Genomic DNA, 20,842 nt, shown 5'->3' on the forward strand with positions numbered 1-20,842 from the left:
GCTGTTCTGCATCAAACCTGCTCTATAACCCATGCCAAAGCCAGGTTTTATTTTCATGACACACTCAGTGAAGCAAAAGTCCCTTCTTTCTCCATGTAGGAAGTGCTTTTAAAAATATCACTTTCAAAGGAAAACCAAACCTGGACTTTTTCTCTTCTTTTCCTACCTCCTATTTGAAGTTGGTTAACTGGTTGATTGGTTGGTTGGCTGTTTTGGAGCTGGACACTAAAGGAGAAATGGGGAGAGGAGAAGCTAAGAAGGCTGCTTCCAATTATGTGAATAAGTGAGGAAAAGGAAAGTCAAGACAGTCACTTTTTGAAATAAATATCATTTTCCCTTGTAAGAGGCTATAGAAAAAGTCATAGAGATTAATGAGAAGAGGCCAAGAGGTCACATGATAAAGGATGGGACTTTAGCTCAGGGTGATAGGTGCGAGCATTTTAGGTGGTTGGCAGTTCCTGATGTCTCAGGCATTGTTCTTCAGTGAGGAGTAGAGGAAGGACAGATTGAATGAGCCTGAGGTTGAGAATCAAAGACTCCGAGATAAGATGCAAAATTATCCATTGTGACTCATCTGCTTTTAAAAGAACTCAGTGCTGAGGGGTGGAGCCAAGATGGCAGAGTAGAAAGACACACATACGTGGGCTCTCCCCACAAAGCCCATAAAATACCTGTAGAAAAGGACGCTCAACAAATTCTAGAGCAGCAGAAGTGGAGAACAACAGAGTGGAGGAGATTTCCAGCCTAGCGTGACCTGAAAGGCCCACGGGAAACATCTGTTGCACCAGAAGCTGAGTGGAACCCAGCCCAGCCTTGGCCACAGGGCTTGTGAACAGCCCTGGGGGGCAGAATCTCCAGTCCCAGTATCAGCTGTTCGCAGATCCCTCAACCCACAGGCGCCAAAGGTCAGTGACGGGGTTTTTTCAGCTGGCAGGGAAGGGAGAAGGGCCTTCTCATAGCTCTGGCTTCAGGCAGTGGCCACAAAGGCCACATCAGGCTAGCAGCTGCAGTTCCCACAGCAGTTCCTACAGCAGCCCGCATCCATTGTTGGATCGTAAAAACCCTGGGGGCACAGAGGAGCTGAGTCTTACCTCAGCCCTGTGTAGAAGCCCTGAGTGAGCTTTATCTCACACTGAATGATGGCCCTGACCATGCAGCTTATCTGAATCTCCGCCCCCAGGGCTGGCTTGGTGGAACTGGAGGCCAGGTGGCTGTACAGAGGAAACTCTGCTAAGATTCCAGGCACAAAAATCTCTGCATGCTCCCAGACCAGTGTACACACTTGACTGTGCCACCTTGGAGGAACTGAGATCTTATATATTCCCAGAGTATACCCTACTTTTGACAAAGGACCCAAAAGTCAAGTAACTGGTTGGGGAAATGCCCAAAAAGGGAAAAAAAAATAAGACTATAGAAGGTTACTGTCTTGGTGAACAGATATCTTCTCCCATCCTTTCTGATGAGGAAGAACAACGCTTACCATCAGGGAAAGACATAAAAGTCAAGGCTTCTGTATCCCAAACATCCAAAACAAATATTCAGTGGTCTCAGGCCATGGAAGAGCTCAAAAAGGATTTTGAAAATCAAGTAAGAGAGGTGTAGGAAAAATTGGGAAGAGAAATATGAGAGAGGCAAGACAAGCATGAAAAGCAGGTCAACACCTTGCTAAAGGAGACCCAAAAAAATGCTGAAGAAAATAACACCTTGAAAAACAGGCTAACTCAATTGGCAAAAGAGGTTCAAAAAGCCAGTGAGGAGAAGAATGTTTTCAAAAGCAGAATTAGCCAAATGGAAAACGAGCTTCAAAAGCTCACTGAAGAAAATAGTTCTTTCAAAATTAGAATGGAACAGATGGAGGCTAATGACTTTATGAGAAACCAAGAAATCACAAAACAAAACCAAAAGAATGAAAAAATGGAAGATAATGTGAAATATCTCATTGGAAAAACAACTGACCTGGAAAATAGATCCAGGAGAGACAATTTAAAAATTATGGGACTACCTGAAAGCCTTGATCAAAAAAAGAGTCTAGACATCATCTTTCATGAAATTATCAAGAAAAACTGCCCTGATATTCTAGAACCAGGGGGCAAAATAAATATTGAAAGAATCCACCGATCACCTCCTGAAAGAGATCCAAAAAGAGAAACTCCTAGGAACATTGTGACCAAATTCCAGAGTTCCCAGGTCAAGGAGAAAATATTGCAAGCAGCTAGAAAGAAACAATTCAAGTATTGTGGAAATACAATCAGGATAACACAAGATCTAGCAGCTTCTACATTAAGGGATCGAAGGGCATGGAATAGGATATTCCAGAAGTCAAAGGAACTAGGACTAAAACCAAGAATCACCTACCCAGCAAAACTGAGTATAATACTTCAGGGGAAAAAATGGTCTTTCAATAAAATAGAGGATTTTCAAGCATTCTTGATGAAAAAACCAGAGCTGCAAAGAAAATTTGACTTTCAAACACAAGAATCAAGAGAAGCATGAAAAGATAAACAGGAAATAGAATTATAAGGGACTTACTAAAGTTGAACTGTTTACATTCCTACATGGAAAGACAATATTTGTAACTCTTGAAACTTTTCAGTATCTGGGTAGTTGGTGGGATTACACACACCCACACACACCCACCCACCCACCCACCCACACACACACACACAGAGAGAGAGAGAGAGAGACAGAGAGCACAGGGTGGATTGAATAGGATGGGATCATATCAAAAAAAATGAAATCAAGGAGTGAGAGAGAAATATATTGGAAGGAGAAAAGGAGAAATGGAATGGGGCAAATTATCTCCCATAAAAGAAGCAAGTAAAAGACTTTTCAGTGGAGGGGAAAAAGGGGGAGGTGAGAGAGAAAATGTGAAGCTTACTCTCATCACATTCGACTAAAAGAAGGAATAAACTGCATACTCATTTTGGTATGAAAACCTATCTTACAATACAGGAAAGTGGGGGAGAAGGGGATAAGCAGGGTGGGGGGGATGATGGAAGGGAGGGCAGTGGGAGGAGGGAGCAATTAGAAGTCAACACTCTTGGGGAGGGACAGGGTCAAAAGAGAGAATAGAAGAAACCGGAGGCAGGATAGGATGGAGGGAAATATAGTTAGTCTTATACAACACAAATATTATGGAAGTCATTTGCAAAACTACATAGGTATGGCCTATATTGAATTGCTTGCCTTCCCAAAGGGGATGGGTGGGGAGAGAGGGAGGAAGAGAAGTTGAAACTCAAAGTTTTAGGAACAACTATTGAGTATTGTTCTTGCATACAACTGGGAAATAAGAAATACAGGTAATGGGGTATAGAAAGTTATCTTGCCCTACAGGACAAAAGAGAAGATGGGGATAAGGGAAGGGAGGGATGTTAGAAGGGAGAGCAGATTGCTGATAGGGGTAATTAGAATGCTCAGTGTTTTGGGGTAGGGGGAGAGGAGAAATGGGGAGAAAATTTGGAACCCAAAATTTTGTGGAAATGAATGTTGAAAACTCAAATAAATTTAAATTAAAAAAAAGGAATAGCAAATTGTACCCAATAAAATTACAGTTCCATATGTAATCATCTTAAAAAAAAAAAAAAAAACTCAGTGCTGCTGAGAAGGTCTAAAAATAGGCAGAAAAGGTGAGAAGACCCAAAAGCACCACAATAGTGGGGAAAGGGGCCAGTTCTGGATAGTCATTCTATAACCTAGCCACACATCCTGTGTCACACAAATATCACTCCCCAATAAATAACATGCCTAATATCTGATGATCAAGATAAATCCTAAGCTTACTGGTTAGTATCCAACCATACCTATCCCCATACTAAGGTTAGGTTTCTCTTATGTTTCACACTCACAGAGACAAAAGTCATTTCTTTCTCCACATAGGGAATGCATTTAAAAACAGAGATTTAATGGGAGCCTCTATCAATCTGGATTTGGCACTACCTTCTCCCACCTCTTCTTTAAGGTTGGTTGGTTTAGAGCTGGAAAACAAATAAGTGATGGATAACAGAGGAGGGCTGTACGTTACCTACCCTTGTTCCTACACTGTGAATGAGGAAATAAGAAAAAAGAAAATCACAACAGTCAGTTTTCCAAACAAACTCCCTCAAATTTTCTTTCCAAGTGTTTGTACAAGAGGTCAAAAACATTGATGAAAACAGGCTAAGACATAACAGTATGAAATATTGGACTATTACTGCTCTGGGCCATAAGTGTGAGCATTTCAGATGGCAAGTAATTACTGATATATGGGGCTTTGTTCTTCAATGGTGAGAAGTAGAAGAATACATTGAATGAACCCAATGATTATCCAGATTCTCCAGGATGAGAGTCAATCTCATCCATTGCAATAGGACTTACCTGAAAGAAAGCTCAGTGCTGCTGAGAAAATCCAACAGCAGGAGGAAAAAGTAAGCAGAGCCAGGAGCACAACTATTGTGGGGGTAGGGTATAGTTCTGGACAGTCATTCTGTATCTAGCCACCTACCCTTTGTCACTTTAGTATCATTCCCACATAAATACCAAAAGCCTAATATTCTATAAAAAAGATTATTCCCAGACTTACCCTATCCTCCTAGCGAAGCCAGGTTTCACTTTCTTGTACGCTCACTGAGGCAAAGATCACTTCTTTCTCCATGTAAGCAGCATTTCAAAATTACAGATGTGATAGAATTCCCAAAACACCTGGACCATGGAAGCATATTTTTGCACCTCCTATTTGAGGATGCCTAACTGGTCAGTTGATTGCTTGTTTTGGATCTGAAAACAAGAATAGAAGTGAGAGGGAGAAAAGGGCAAGAGGCTACCTGCCCTAATTTCTCTCTTGAGTGAGGAAGTGAGAAAAAAGGAACTCAAAGCTTTCAGTTTTCTAAACACTCCAGTTGAAGAGGTCAAAGAGATTCTGTAATCTATTCAACTATCATTTGGCACAGAAGTAGCCAGAAGTTTCCCAGTAAGTGAGTAACATTTAAATTTATGTCCAAATTCACTCCTGTGCTTGTCAGCATAGAATCCTATCTATTCTATGACCAAAGCAAGATTTCATTTTTTAGGGCCCAGTCACTGAGAGAAAGATCACTATATACTCCATGTAGGGAGAGCTTTGAAAAATATAGATATAATTGAAGCTCCAAACTACATGGACCTTCCCAGCACCTTTTCCCATATCCTATTTGAGGTTGGCTAAGAAATTGATTGGTTGTGTTAGAGCTAAAAACAAAAGGAAAAATTGGTGAGAGTAGAGTTGAGTAAGATAGAAAGAAAAAAAGTCAAGACAATTTTCCAACCAAACTCACTCCAATTTTCTATGTAAGAATTTGCAGAAGAACTCAAAGGGATTGATGAGAAAAGGCCAAGACAACACAGGAAGAAGTGTGGGACTGTGGCTCAGAGTGATAGATGTGAGTACTTTAGGTGGCAGGTAATTCCTGACATCTGGGACTTTGTTTTGGAATGACAAGCAGGAGAACAGACTGAATGAATCAGAGGAGGACAAACTGAATGAATCGGAGGAGGACAAAGAGAGTCTCCAGGATGACACACAATCTCATCAACTGCACCGAGACTCATCTTCTAGAAAGTTCAGTGCTCCAAAGAAGGCTATCCAACAGCAGGACAAAAGGGTGAATAGTGCAAAGTACATCATGGTGGGCTGGGGAAAGGGGACAACTCTTGATAGTCCTTCTCTAAACTAGCCACCCATCCTTTGTCACAGAAGTATCACTCCCCAGTACATAATTAATACCTGAAGTTCTGTAAACAAGCTCACATCTAGGCTTGTTGGTCAGCATCCAAACTATCTCATCCTCCTCCCAAAGCCAGGTTTCACTTCTATGTCCCAAGAACTAAGGCAAAGGTCATTCTTCCTGTATATATTGAGATTTTTAAAATATAGTTTAATTAGGAGCCCCAAATCACCTGAACATTGGCACCACCTTTTCTCACTTGTTCTTCATGGTTGGCTAACTGCTTGGTTAATTGGTTGTTTGAAAGCTAGAAACCAAAAAGAAAGAACTGGGAGTAGAGATAGGAGTCTACTACCCTTGTTTCCACTATGAGAGTAAGGAATAAAACCAAGATAATTTTCCAAACAAAATCACTCCAATTTTCTATGTAAAAGCTGTAGAAGCATCATTTTTTTCCACCTCCTCATTGACGTTGGCTAACTGCCTATTTCAAAGGCTAACTGACTAGTTAGTTGGTTTTTTTTATACCTGGAAACCAAATGTGTTGGTGTGAAGGGCATGGTGCTAACTGCCCCTTTTTTTTTACCATGTTAGTGAGTAAGATGAAGGAGAGTCAAGTTTCCAACCAAACACACTCCAATTTTTTTTGCAAGTGTTTCTAGAAGAGGTCAAAAGTTTTGATGACAACAAGCCAAGATGTCATAGCATGAAATGTGGGACTATGGCTCAGTGTGATATGTGACAGCATTTTAGGTGGCAGGTAATTCCTGATATCTGTGGCTTTCTTCTTCAATGACAAGTAGAAGGACAGACTGAATGAGCCTGAGGATGGGGATGAGAACCAGAGTCTACAGGACTCAACTAAAAGGAAGTTCAGTGCTGCTGAGACAATCCAACGGCAGGCTGAAAAAGTTAGCAGACCTAAAAGCACCACACTGATGGAGAAAGGGGACAGTTGTTCTGTCATCTAGCCACCTGTCCTTTGTCACAGATGTGATACTCCCTAGTAAGTAACTATTGCCTAAAATCCAATGACCAAGCTCACTCCTAGGCTTGCTGGTCAGCGCCCACTCCTCCACTTCCTCCTACCCAAACTAAATAACCTGTTCATGTCATACTCACTGAAGCAAAGTCATTTCTCTATGTAGGTAAAGCTTTTAAAACTATAGATTAGGAGTCCCAAAACACTTAGACTTTGGCACTACCTCTTCCCACCTCTTCTTTGAGGTAAGCTAACTGGTTGTTTGAAAGCTGGAAACCAAAACAGAAATGTCTAGGAATAGAGGCAGGAGGACACAGACCTTCATTTCTACTATTAGATTGAATAAGAAAATATCAAGACAGTCCAACTTAAATCACTACAATTTTCTATTCAAAGTTTGTAGAAGAGGTCAAAGGTCAAAGGATAAACTGTGGGACTATGGCTCTGGGCAGGTCAATAGGTGTGACCACTTAGGTGACAAGTAATTCCTGACGTCTGGGGTTTTGTTCTTCAATGACAAGTAGGAAGAGGACAGATTGGATGAGCACAAGGATGAAAAACAGAGTCTTCAGGATAGTATCGAATCTTGTCCACTGCAAAAGGATTCACCTAAAAAAAAGCTCAGTGCCACTGAGAAGATCCAACAGCAGGCAGAAAAGGTGAGCAGACTTAAGAGCCCCACATTGATGAAGAATGGGGACAGCTATGCATAATCATTCTGTAATCTAACCACCCTTCCTTACTTACAGAGGTATCACTCCCCAGTAAGTAATTAGCCCCTAAAATCCTATGGCTAAGCTCACTCATAGGCACCCACCCCTCCACTTCCTCTTACCCAAGCCAGGTAACATGTGTATGTCACACTCCCTGATGCAAAGGTCACTTCTTTCTCTATGTAGATAAAGCTTTTAAAACTATATATTAATTAGGATCCCCAAAATACCCTGACCATAGCAACACCTTTTTCCACCTCTTCTTTGAGGTGGGCTAACCATTGGATAATTGGTTGTATAAAAGATGGGAACCAAAACAGAAAGGACTGGGAGTAAAGGTAGGAGGACTCCTACCCTCCTTTCTATCTACTATGAGAGTAAGGGTGGGGGAGCAGGAAGTCAAGCAGTCAGATTTCCAAACAAAATCACTCCAAATTTCGATACAGAAGTTTGTAGACAAGGCCAAAGAGATTAATGAGAACAGGTCAAGACATCAGAGGATAAAATGTGGGACTGCGGCTCAGGGCAATGGGTGTGAGCTTTTAGGTGGCAGATAATTCCTGATGTCTGGGACTTTGTTCTTCATTGATAAGTGGGAGGAAGACAGATTGAATGAGCCCAAGGAAGAGAACCAGAGATACTGGGATCAGATCAAATCTTATTCACTGCAATAGGAATCACCCAAAAGAAAACTCCATGCTGCTGAAAAGAAGATCCAACAGCAGGCAGAAAAGGTGAGAATCCCCAAAGAATCACATTAGTGGAGAAGGGAGACAATTCTGGACAGTCATTCTGTAATCTAGACACCCATCCTTTGTAAAAGAGACATCATTCCTCAGTAAGTAACATATCTAAGATCCTATGACTAAGACCACTATTAAGCTTGCTCATCAGTACCCACATATATAGTTCTACCAAAGTTAGGTTTCACTTTCATGTAACACTGACAGAAACAAACATCACTTCTTTCTCCATATAGCACTTTTAATAATAAAGATTTAATAGAAGCGCCAAAAGATCTGGACATATGCAATACTTTTCCCACCTACTCTTTGAGGTTGGCTAACTGGTAGGTTGGTTGGTTGGTTGTTTGGCTGGTGGTTTTATTGCTGGAAATCAAAATAGAAATGGATGGGAGTGGAAGGCAGGGTGGTACCTATTCTCATTTTTACCATGTGAGTGAGTAAATAAGATAAAATAAAGTCAAGACATAGGATTGGGGAACCTACAGCCTCGAAGCCACATGCGGCCTTCTAGCCTTTCGACTGAGTCCAAATTTTACAGAACAAATCCTTTTATTAAAGGGATTTATTCTGTGAAGTTTGGATACAGTCAAAGGGCCACACCTGAGGACCGAGAGGCCACATGGGCCTCAAGGCCACAGTTTCCCCACCCCTGGGAGATAGTTTTCCAGCCAAACTCACCCCAATTGTATTTGCAAGAGTTTCAAAGAAGAGGCCAACAGTATTAAGGACAACAAGCCAAGATGTCATAGCATGAAGTATGGGACTGAGGCTCAAGGTGATAGGTGTGAATATTTTAGAAAGCAGGTAATTCCTGATATCTGTGATTTTCTTCTTCAATGACAAGTAGGATAAGGACAGATTGAATGAACCTGAGGATGAATATGAGAACCAGAGTCTACAGGACTCAACTAAAAGGAAGCTCAGTGCTGCTGAGACAATCCAACAGCAGACTGAAAAGGTGAGCAGACATAAGAGCACCACATTGCCAGAGAAATGGGACAGCTCTGAACAATCATTCTGTAATCTAGTCACCTGTCCTTTATCACAGATGTATCACTCCCCAGTAAGTAATTAATGCCTAAAATCCAGTGACCAAGCTCATTCCTAGGCTTACTGGTCAGTGCCCACCCCTCCATATCCTCCTACCAAAGCCAGGTTGCACATTCATCTCAAACTCACTGAAGGTCACTTCTTTCTCTCCACTTTTAAAACTATAAATTAGCTCTAAAATACCTGGATCTTGGCACCACCTTTTCCCACCTCTACTTTAAAGTTTGAGATACACTAACTGGTTGGATGATTGGTTCTATGAAAGCTGAAAACCAAAAGGGAAAGGAATACAGAAAGTAGGCTATCTACCCTCATTTCTAGTATGAGAGTAAGAAAAAAAATCATAGTTTTCCAAACAGAATCACTCCAATTTTCTATGCAAAAGTTTGTAGAAGAAGCCAAAGAGATTGATGAGAAAGACCCAGATATCACAGGATGAAGTATGGGACTATAACTCAGGGTAATATGTATGAACATTTAGGTGGAAGATAATTCCTGGTGTCTGGGAATTTGTTCTTCAGTGATGAGTAGGAAAGACTGACTGAGTCTAAGGGTGAAAAGCAGAGTCTCCAGTATAAGATCAAATCTTATCCATTGCAGCAGGGCTCATCTAAAAGAAAGCTCAGTGCTACAGAGAAGAAGAGCCAACAGCAGGCAGAAAAGGTGAGCAGATCCACGACCACCAATAGGTAGAAATGAGGGACAGCTCCAGACAGTCATTGTATAATCTAGCCACTCATCATTTGTCAAAAAGATACTGACCAAGCTCACTCTTAGGCTTTCTGGTCAACATCCACACCTCCATATCCTCCTATCCAAGCCAGGTAATAAGTTCATCTCACACTCACTAATGCAAAGGTCACATCTTGCTCCACATAATGAACGCTTTTAAAAATATAGATTAATTATAATTAATTATAATTATATAATCATATTATATAATTATAACTTAATTATAATTAATTAAACTACCTGGACCTTGGCACTATCTTTTCTTACCTCTGCTTTAAGATGAACTAACTGTTTGGTTGACTGGTGGACTGAAAGCTGCAAATCAAAAGGAAATGAATGAGAGTAGAATGAGGCCTTATTTCTATATAAAAGAAAAAAAAAAGTCGACTACTTTCTAACCAAAATCACTCCAAATTTCTATGCAAAAGTTGTAGAAGATGTCAAAGAGATTGATGAGAACAGTCCAAGACGTCAGAGGATGAAATGTGGGACTATGGAGCAGGTCAATGGGTAGGAGCATTAGGTGGCAGGTAATTCTTGATATCTGGGACTTTGTTCTTCTATGATGAGTAGAAAAGGACAGATTGAATGAGCCCAAAGATGAAGAACTATATTCTCCAGAATAAGATCAAATCTTGTCCATTGCAACAGGACTCACCTAAAAAGAAGCTCAGTGCTACTGAGAAGAAGATCCAACAGCAGGTAGAAAAGGTGAGGATACCCAAGAGCATCATATTGATATAAAATGGGAACCAGTACCAGACAGTAATTCTGTAATCTAGTCACCCAATTTTTGTCACAGAGGTATCAGTCCCCAATTAGTTACTAATACACAAAATTTTATGACCAAGGTCAATCCCAGGCTGCTTTGTCAGCATCCAACCTGACTTATTCTCCTACCAAAGCAAGATTTCACTTTCATGTCACAGTCAATGAGGCAGAGGTTAATTCACTCTCCACCTAGGGAGAGCTTTTAATAATATTTAATAGTAGCTAACCACTAATACCTGGACCTTGGTCCACCTTTTCTCTCCTCCTCTTTGAGCTGGCTAACTTGTTGATTGGCCAATTGTTTTAAGAGTCGGAAAACAAAGTAGATACGGGGAGGGGGCTACCTACCCTTGCTCCTACAGTGTGAATTAGGAAGTGAGGGGAAAAGAAGTCAGGACAGTCTATTTTCCAAAGAAGCTCACTCCAATTCTCTTTGCAAGAGTTTGTAGGAAAGGTCAAAGAAATTTATCTGAATGATCCAAGATATCTCAGGATGAAGTGCAGGACTGTGGCTCAGGGTGAAAGGTGTGAGCATTTTAGGTGGCAGGTAATTCCTGATATCTGGGGCTTTGTTCTCCTATGAAGAGTAGCAGAAGGAAAGATTGAATGAGCTCGAGGATGAGAACCAGAACCTCAGGGATAAAATGCAACACTATTCATTACAACTGGACTCTGCTACATGCAAGCTCTCTAATGCTGAGAAGATACAAGAGCAGGCAGAAAAGGTGAGTAGAACCACCATGGTAGGAAGGGACAAACATTCTGAAATCTAGCCACCCATCATTTCTCACAGAAATATCACTGATGATCAAGTTCACTCCTAAGCCTGCTAGTCATCCTCCAGCTGTATCTATTCTACTCCCAAAGGCAGGTTTCATTTTCATATTTCATTCCCTGAGGCAAAGGTCACTCCTTTCTCCATGTAGGGAGCTCTTTTTAAAACATAGATTAATTAGGAGCCCCAAATCACCTGGACCTTCTCCCAATTCCTTTTTGATGTTTTCTACCTGGTTGGTTGGTTGGTTGGTTGTTTTAGAACAGAAAATCAAAGGAGTAATTAGTGGGTATGAAGGGCATGAGGCTCCTTCTCCTCCTCCTCCTCCCTGCTTCCAAAACCAGATTTCTCTTTCATGTCACACTTGTTGGGGCCAAGGTTACTTCGTTTTCCATGAATTGAGTTCTTTTAAAAACATAAGATTTTTAAGAGCCTGAAACACTGAGAAGACCTTGGCACCAACTTTTTCCAATTCCTATTTGAGGTTTTAGTGTTGGAAACAAAAGAAGGGATGAGTACAAGTGGAGAGGAGGAGGTTACCTACCCTCATTCCTACTAAGTCACTGAAAAAGTGAGAAAAAAGAAAGTCAAGATAGTCTTCCAAACAAGCTCACTCCAATTTTCTTTACAAAAGTTTGTAGAAAAGGTCAAAAAGATTGATGAGAACAGGGTATAGACCTTACAATATGAAGTGTGGAAATGTGGCTCAGGGTGTTCAGGGTAAGAATTTTAGGTGGCAGGTAATTCCTGATATCTGGGGCTTTGTTCTTCAATGATGAGTAGGAGAAGGGCACATTGAAAGAGCTCAAGGATGAGAACCAGAGTCTCCAGGATAAAGAAGCATTATTATTCGTTGCAACTTCAATCAGCTACAAGAAAACTCAGTGCTGCTGAGAAGATGCAACAGCAGCTAGAATGGATAAAGAGACCAAAGGGCACCACAATAGTGGGAAAAGGGGACAGCTCTGGACAGTCATCTGTAATCTAGACACTGTCCTTTGGCACAGAGATATCATTGACCAGTAAGTAACTAACACCTAAAATCCTATGGCCAAGCTCACTCCTAGGCTTGCTGGTCAACATTCATTCCTACCTATCCTCCTACCAAAGCCAGGTTTCACCTTCATATCACACTCTCTGAAGCAAAGGTCACTTCTTCCTCCATGTAGGGAGAGCTTTGAAAAATGGAGATTTCATTGGAGCTCCTAACCACCTGGAACTTGAAGCCTCCTTTCCCCATCTCCTGTTTGAAACTGGCTTAGTGGTTGGTTGGTTGATTGTTTTAGAGTTAGAAAAAAAAGAAGAAATAGGTAGAAGTGGAGGGCAGGAGGTTACTTACTCTCATTCCAATTTTTTGAGTGAAAAAGTGAGAAAAAAAGAAAGCCAAGACAGTTGATTTTCAAACCAAACTCTTTCCAGTTTTCTTTACAAGAGTTGGTAGAAGAGGTCAAAGAGATTTATGAGAACACAGCAATGTCACAGAATGATGTGTGGGACTGTGGCTCAGGGCAAAAGTGCAAGCTTTTTAAGTGGTAATTCCTGATATCTGGGACTTTGTTCTTCTACGAGGAATAGGAGAAGGATAGATTGAAGGAGCTTGAGGATGAAAATCAGGGTCTCCGGGATAAGATGCAATCTTATTCACTTCAACTGGATTCAGCTACCATCAAGCTCAATACTTGCGAGAAGGAAATGCAGCAGCAGGCAGAAAAGGTGAGCAGACCAAAATGGTGGGGGAAAGGAACAGTTCTGGACAGTCATTCTGTAATCTAGACACCTATCCTTTGCCAGAGAGATACGACTCCCCAGTCAACAATTAACATCGAAAAACCTGTAACCAAGCTAGCTCTTAGACTCATTGGTCCACATCCCACCCTAACTATCCTCCTAGCAAAGCCAGGTTTCACTCTCATGTCACACTCACTGAGTTAAATCACTTCTTTCTCCATTATGGGAGTGTTTTTAACCATTTAAAATTAATAGGAGCCCCAAACCACCTGAACCTTTTCACCTCTTTCCCACCACCTGTTTGAGATTGGCTAATTGGTTTCAGAGTTAGAAACCAACGGAGAAATGGGTGCAATTAGAGGGAAAGAAGCTATTTATACTAGTTTCTACCATGAGGGTAAGTGAGAAAAAAATTTCAGGACAGTCAGTTTTCCAACCAAACTGAGCAGTCTCCTTTAAAGAGACGTGTAGAGGAGATGTAGAAGACATCAAAGAGATTAATGAGAACACTCCAAGATATCACAAGATGAAATGTGGGAATGTGACTCAGGGCAATAGTTTTGACCATTTTTAGGGAGCAGGTAATTCCTAAAGTCTGTGACTTTTCTTTCAATGAGAATTAGAAGAATGACAGATTGAATGAGCTTGAGAATGAGAACCAGAGTCTCCGGGATAAGATGCAATATTATTCACTGCAACTCGAGTCAGCCACAAGAAAGCTCAGTGCAACAGAGAAGAAAATGCAAGAGCAGGCAGAAAAGGTGAGCAGACCCAAGAGAACTACAATGGTGGTAAAGGGACGGCTCCAGACAGTCATGCTTTGTCACACAGTCATCACTCCCCAGTAAATAACTACTTAACTCCTCTGACCAAGCTCACTGCTACTCCTGTTGGTCAGCAGGCCACCCTATATGTCCTCCTACCCAAGCTGGTTTTCACTTTGATTTCATACTCAATTAAAGCAAATGTCATGTATCTCTCCATTTAGGGAGATTTTTTAATAATATAGATTACCTTTGGAGTTTTCAAAGGAGCACCAAACCACCTCAATCTTGCACTCTTCCCCCACTTCTATTTTATACTGGCTAACTAATTAGTTAGTTGGCTGTTTTTAGAGTAGGAAACTAAATAGAAATAGATGGATATGTAGAGCAGGGAGCTGGTCCTATTATGTTATGTGAATGAGGAAGTGAGAAAAAAGAAAGTCAAATTTTCATTCCAAGATTTTGTGGAAGTCAAAGAAATGAAATGAGAATAGACCATGACCCCAGGGGATGAAGTTTGGGATAGTGGCTCAGGGCAACAACTGTGAGCATTTTAGGAGGTAGGTCATTCTAGATATCTGGAAAGTTATTTTTCTATGAGATGTAGGAAAAGGACAGATACAATGAGCTCAAGAATGAGAACCAGTGTCTCCAAGAGAAGATGCAATATTATACTTTGAAACTTAACTCAGCTACGCTGAAAATCAATAGGGCTGAGAAGATCCAACAACAAGCAGAAGAGGTGAGTAAATCTAAGAGCATCACAAAGCAGGGGAAGGTAAACAGCTCTAGATAATCATTCTGTAATCTCATCACCCCTCCCTTCTCACAAAGGTATCACTTCCCAGTGAGTAACTAAGGATTAAAATCCTATGACCAAGCTCACTCTTCCACTTTGTGGTCACCATCCAAACTTTTTTTGTCATAGTCACTGAAGTAAAGGTCACTTCTTTCTCCATGTAGACAGCACTTTTTAAAAATTTCTTTTTTAATGAGAAAAAAAAAAAAACCTGGCCCTTGGTACCACATCAAAGTGATTGATGAGAAAAGACCATGAAGTCCCAGGATGAAGTGTGAGAGATGGTTCAGTGCGACAGGCGTGAGCATTTTAGGTGGCAGGAAATTTCTGATGTCTTGGGCTTTGTTCTTCAATGACAAGTAGGAGAAAACCAGATTGAATGAGCTTGAGGTTGAGAACCAGAGTCTCCGGGATAAAATGCAATATTATTCATCACAACTGGACTCAGCTACAAGAAAGCTCAGTGCTGCTGAGAAGCAGATCCAAGAGCAGGCAGAAAAGGTGAGCAGACCCAAAAGAACTACAGTGGTGAGGAAGGGAAATAGCTTTGACAGTCACTCCATAATGGAGCTATATATGTATCCTTTGTCACAGTGGTATCACTTACCAGTAGCACCTAAAATCCTATAATCAAGCTCACTCCGAGGCTTGCTGGTCAGCATCCAACCACCCTTATCCTCCTAACACAGGCAGTTTTCAGTTTCATTTCACACTCAATGAGGCAAAGTTCCTTCTTTTTCCATGTAGGGAGTAGTTTTAAAAATATGGACTTAATAAACACTCCAAACCACCTGGACCCTAATACCCCCTTTTCCAGCTTCCTCTTTGAGGTTGGTTAACTGGTTTGGATAGTTGACTGGTTGCTTTAGAACAGGAAACCAAAGGAGAAATGGATGAGAGCGGAGGGCAGGAGACTGCCAACCATTGTTTCTATTATGTGAGTGAACAAGTCAGAAAAAAAGACAAAACACCGTTTGCCAACAAAACTCTCCAATTTTCATTGCAAGAGTTTATAGAAAAGAGATTGGTGAGAACACGGCAAGGCATCAGAGGATGAAGTGTGGGAATGTGGCTCAGGGAGATAGGTGTGAGCTTTTTAGGTGATAGGTAATTCCTAATATCCGATGCTTGTTTCTTCATTGAGAAATAGCTGAAGGACAGATGGAATGAGCTTGAGAATGAGAACCAGTGTCTCTGGGATAAGATGCAATATTATTCAGTGCAACTTGAATCAGCCACAAGAAAGCTCAGTGCTACAAAGAAGAAAATGCAAGAGCAGGCAGAAAAGGTAAGCAGACTCAAGAGAACTACAATGGTGGTAAAGGGATGGCTCTAGACAGTCATTCTGTAATCTAGCCATTCATTCTTTGTCACAGTTATCACTCCTCAGTAAATTACTTAACTCCTCTGACCAAGCTCACTCCTACTCTTGTTGATCAGCAGGCCACCCTACATGTCCTCCTACTCAAGCTGGTTTTCATTTTGATTTTACACTCAACTGAAGCAAAGATCATGCCTTTCTCCATTAAGGGAGCACTTTTAATAATATAGATTACCTTTGGAGTTTTCATAGGAGCACCAGACCACCTCATTCTTGCACCACCTTCCTCCAACTTCTATTTTACATTGGCTAACTGATTGGTTGATTGGTTAGCTGGTTGTTTTTAAGAGTAGGAAAACAAATAGAAATGAAACATAGAAATGCTATGTTGAGCAGGGAGCTGGTCAGATGCCCTTTTTCCTACAATGTTACATGAATGAGAAACAGAAAAAAAAAAAGTTGAATTTTCATTCCAAGATTTTGTTGAAGTCAAAGAAATGAATGAGAATAGACCATGACCTCATGGGATGAAGTTTGGGATAGTGGCTCAGGGCAACAACTGTGAGCATTTGAGGTGGAAGTTCATTCTAGATGTCTGGAAAGTTATTTTTCTATGAGATGTAGGAGAAGGACAGATACAATGAACTCAAGAAAGAGAACCAGTGTCTCCAAGAGAAGATACAACATTACACAATGCAAAGGAACTCGGATACATTGAAGATCGAGAGTACTGAGAAGATCCAACAGCAAGCAGAAGAGGTGAGTAAATCTAAGAGCATCACAAAGGAGGGGAAGGCAGACAGCTCTAGATAATCATTCTGTAATCAAGTCACCCTTCCCTTCTCACAAGGGTATTACTTCCCAGTGAGTAACTAAGGATTAAAATCCTATGACCAAACTCACTCTTCCACTTTGTGGTCAACATCCAAACTTTTTTGTCATAGTCACTGAAGTAAAGGTCACTTCTTCCTCTATGTAGACAGCACTTTTTAAAATTTTTTTTAATGGGAGAAAAAAAAAAACCTGGCCCTTGGTACCACATCAAAGTGATTGATGAGAACAGACCATGAAGTCCCAGGATGAAGTGTGAGAGATGGTTCAGTGCAACAGGCATGAGCATTTTAGGTGGCAGATAATTTCTAACGTCTTGGGCTTTGTTCTTCAATGACAAATAGGAGAAAACCAGATTGAATGAGCTTGAGGATGAGAACCAGAGTCTCCGGGATAAAATGCAATATTATTCATCACTACTGGACTCAGCTTCAAGAAAGCTTAGTGATGCTAAAAAGCAGATCCAAGAGCAGGCAGAACAGGTGAGCAAAGCTAAGAGAACTAAAATAGTGGTCAAGGGGACAGCTCTAGACAGTCATTCTGTAATCTAGCCATTCATTCTTTGTCACACAGTTATCACTCCCCTGTAAACAACTAATGCTTAAATCTGATAACTAAGCTCACTGCTAGGTTTCCTGGTGAATATCAAACCCTACCTATCCCCCTTCCAAAGCCAAGTTCTACTTTCATGTCACACTCACTGAGGCAAAGGTCACATCTTTCTCCATGTAGTGAGAATTTTTAAAAATATAGATTGCATAGGAGCCCCCTGGACCTTCTCCTACGTATTACTTTAGATTTTCTATCTGGTTGGTTAGTGGTTAGTTTTAGAGCTAGAAACCAAAGGAGAAATGGGTTAGAGTTGAGGAAAGAATGATAACTCCATTTGTTTCTACTATTTAAGTAAGCAAGAGAGAAAAAGTTAAGAGTCACTTTTCCCACCAAAATCACTCCAGTTTTCTTTGTAAGAATTTGTAGTAGTCAAAGCAATTGATGAGAACAGGTCAAGACATCAGAGAATGAATGGAAGACTATGGCTCAGGGCAGTGGGGGTTAACATTTTACATGACAGGTAATACTTGATATCTGGGGCTTTGATTTTTCAATGAGGAATAGGAGAAGGACAGGTGGTTAGAGCTTGATATTGAGAACCAGAATCTCCAGGAGAAGATGCACTATCATCCATTGCGACAGGACTCACCTACCAGAAAGCTCAGTGCTCCTGAAAAGAAGATCTCACAGCAGGCAGAAAAGGTGAGCAAACCCAGCAAAGTTAAGCATAATCCTGAATGAAAAAAATGGAAATTCAATGAATTACAAGACTTTCAGGATTTTATTGCAAAAAGACCTGAACTTAATAGAAAATTTGATATACAAGACCCAAGAGAAATATAAGGTAACCATCAAGGACTAATCATAAGGGATTCAATAAGGACAGACTGTTTACTTTTTATACGAGGAAAGGTAAACTATATGTCTAAGATTGTAATTAGTATTTGGTAGTTTGAAAGGAAGACTGGGGTTGACCTGAGTATGATGTGATTCTAAAAAGTAATACATTCTAGGAAAAGGTAAAAAGAGTAAAAATAAAAGAAATAATAAATTAAATAAAAAAATAATGAGTATAAAACAAAAAGAACTGACACAGAGGAATTAGATGGGGGAGGAATTAGATTACCACTATTAGTAGTTCTGGAACCCTACTTTCATTGGGAACAAGTTAAAGAGTGAACAATACATATAAAACTCAAAGACAGAAGGTAAAGGGGATAGGGAGGGAAGAGAGGATAAAGGAGGGATTTTAGAGGGAACTCTACTCACATCATATTTATGTTAGAACCGTATACATACATATATATGTGTGTGTCTGTGTGTGTGCGTGTGTGCTTAGGGAATGAAAGTCTTCTAAACATATGTAAAGAAATAAGAGGGTGAGCGAATAGGATAAGGGGGTTATAGGGAAAAGGATGGTGGGAGAGGATAAGGAAGGGATCTTTGGAAGACTAACTTAAACAACAGGAGGGCAAGGTAGCAGGTAGAAGTAAAGTAGAGTCAGAGGGATTGAAAATAAGAGATACACACAAGCATAAAGATTAGGAATAGAATTTATTAGGGAAAAATTAAGCTTTAGCATTGAAGTTTAAAGTAAATTATTAAAAAAAAAAAAAAAAGAACAAAGGAAAGGTGAACAGAAGCTAGTGGACCCACAAGACTGGGCCCTGGATATTCACTCAGTAATCAAGCCACCTATCCTTTGTCACAGACGTATCATTCCACAGTAAGTACTTAACAGCTAAAATCCTATAACCAAGCTAATTCCTAGGCTTGCTGGTCAATATCCAACACTACCTATTCTCTTACCAAAGCCAGGATTCATTTTCATGTCACACTCCCAGAGGCATATGTCATTTCTTTCCATGTAGGGATCATTTTTAAAAATATAGATTTAACAGGAGCCCAAAACCACCTTGATATTGGTACCCCCTTTTCCCTCCTCCTGTTAGCTAACTAGCTAGTTGGTTGGTTGGTTGTTTCAGAGCTAAAAACCAAAGGATAAATGGTGATAGAGGAAGATAGGAAGCTACCAACCTTTGTTCCTACTATGTGAGAGAGAAACTGGGAGGATAAAAAAGATCAAGACAGTTCTTCAACCAAACTCACCAAATAAATTTTCTTTGCAAGAGTTTTTAGAAGAGGTCAAAGAAATTGATGAGAACAGACTAAGACGTCACATGATGAAATGTTGGACTGTGTGTGGCTCAGTACAATAGGTATGATTAGTATTTTATGTGGCATGTAATTGCTGGCATCTGGGGCTTTGTTCTTCAATGACAAGTAGGACAGATGCTACGAGCCTGAGGATGAAAACCAGAATCTCCAGGAAAAGAGACAGCATTATCCATCACAAAAGGACTCACCTACAAGAAGACACAGTGCTGCTGAGAAGATCCGACAACAGGCAGAAAAGGTGAGCAGATCCAGAAGCACCATAATGTGGAGAAGGGGAATAGTTCTGGACAGTGACCGTAATATAGAAACCATCCTTTGTCAGAAAGGTACCACTCCCCACCAAGAAACTAAAACTTCAAATGCCAAGACAGGCTCCATCCTAGATTTCCTGGTCAACATCACACTCTACCTATTCTACTATACGATCTAGGTGTTACTTTCACATCACAGTCACTGAAGCAAAGGTCACTTCTTCCTCCATATAGTAAGAGTTTTTGTTTAAATAAAGAGCCAAAAAATAGGAGCCCCAAACCACCTGGGTCTTGGCATCACCTTTTCTCACATCCTACATGAGGTTGGCTAACTGTTTTGTGGGTTTGTTGTAGAGTTGAAAATCAAAAGGAAAATGGGTGGGAATGGAGGGAAGGAGGCTACCTACTCTCACTGCTCCTTGGTGAGTGAAGTCAAAGAAATTGACGAAAACAGACTAAGACATCACATGGTGAAATGTTACACTGTGGCTCAGCCCAATAAATGCTAGCATTTTATGTGGCATGTAATTGCTGGCGTCTGAGGCTTTGTACTTCAATGACGAGTAGGACAGATCCTACGAGCCTGAGGATGAAAACCAGAATCTCCAGGAAAAGAGGCAGTATTATCCATCGAAAAAGGACTCCCCTACAAGAAGACACAGTGCTGCTGAGAAGAGGATCCAACAGCAGGCAGAAAAGGTGAGCAGGGTCTGGACCACCATAATGGCAGGGAAGGGAGACAGCTCTAGACAATCACTCTGTAATCTAGTCAGCCATCACTTCTTAAAGAGGTATCACTCCCTCCTAAGTAACTAACATCTAAAATACAATGAATAAGTTCATTCATAGGCTTCCTAGTCAGAATCTAATCCTAATTTTCCTCCTATCAAAATCGGTTCTCACTTTCATGTTACATTAACAGAAGCAAAGCTTCATACCCTATGAACATGCTCATTCCTAGGCTTTCTGGT

The 20,842-nt window shown here is 40.7% G+C and overlaps 1 protein-coding gene across 8 annotated transcripts in view; it reads left to right on the top strand.

The window, feature by feature from the left end:
• The window catches only part of PMFBP1 (polyamine modulated factor 1 binding protein 1), a 105,849-nt gene that overhangs the window by 68,687 nt on the left and 16,320 nt on the right, over positions 1-20,842 (top strand). For 6 of the 8 annotated variants that reach the window (XM_072636473.1, XM_072636475.1, XM_072636477.1 and 3 more), the window contains 17 exons: positions 5,457-5,615; positions 7,185-7,319; positions 8,048-8,107; positions 8,967-9,077; positions 9,770-9,832; positions 10,553-10,612; positions 11,263-11,397; positions 13,023-13,160; positions 13,799-13,936; positions 14,547-14,681; positions 15,102-15,239; positions 15,889-16,026; positions 16,684-16,818; positions 17,235-17,372; positions 18,007-18,144; positions 19,730-19,858; positions 20,439-20,570. In XM_072636473.1, the coding sequence (XP_072492574.1) occupies positions 5,457-5,615; positions 7,185-7,319; positions 8,048-8,107; positions 8,967-9,077; positions 9,770-9,832; positions 10,553-10,612; positions 11,263-11,397; positions 13,023-13,160; positions 13,799-13,936; positions 14,547-14,681; positions 15,102-15,239; positions 15,889-16,026; positions 16,684-16,818; positions 17,235-17,372; positions 18,007-18,144; positions 19,730-19,858; positions 20,439-20,570 (2,082 nt within the window). The remainder of the gene's footprint in view (positions 1-5,456; positions 5,616-7,184; positions 7,320-8,047; positions 8,108-8,966; positions 9,078-9,769; positions 9,833-10,552; positions 10,613-11,262; positions 11,398-13,022; positions 13,161-13,798; positions 13,937-14,546; positions 14,682-15,101; positions 15,240-15,888; positions 16,027-16,683; positions 16,819-17,234; positions 17,373-18,006; positions 18,145-19,729; positions 19,859-20,438; positions 20,571-20,842) is intronic. The other 2 variants (XM_072636474.1, XM_072636478.1) reach the window with 2 other exon arrangements.

This window comes from Notamacropus eugenii, chromosome 1 (assembly GCF_028372415.1).
Source record: "Notamacropus eugenii isolate mMacEug1 chromosome 1, mMacEug1.pri_v2, whole genome shotgun sequence".
Lineage (NCBI taxonomy): Eukaryota > Metazoa > Chordata > Mammalia > Diprotodontia > Macropodidae > Notamacropus > Notamacropus eugenii.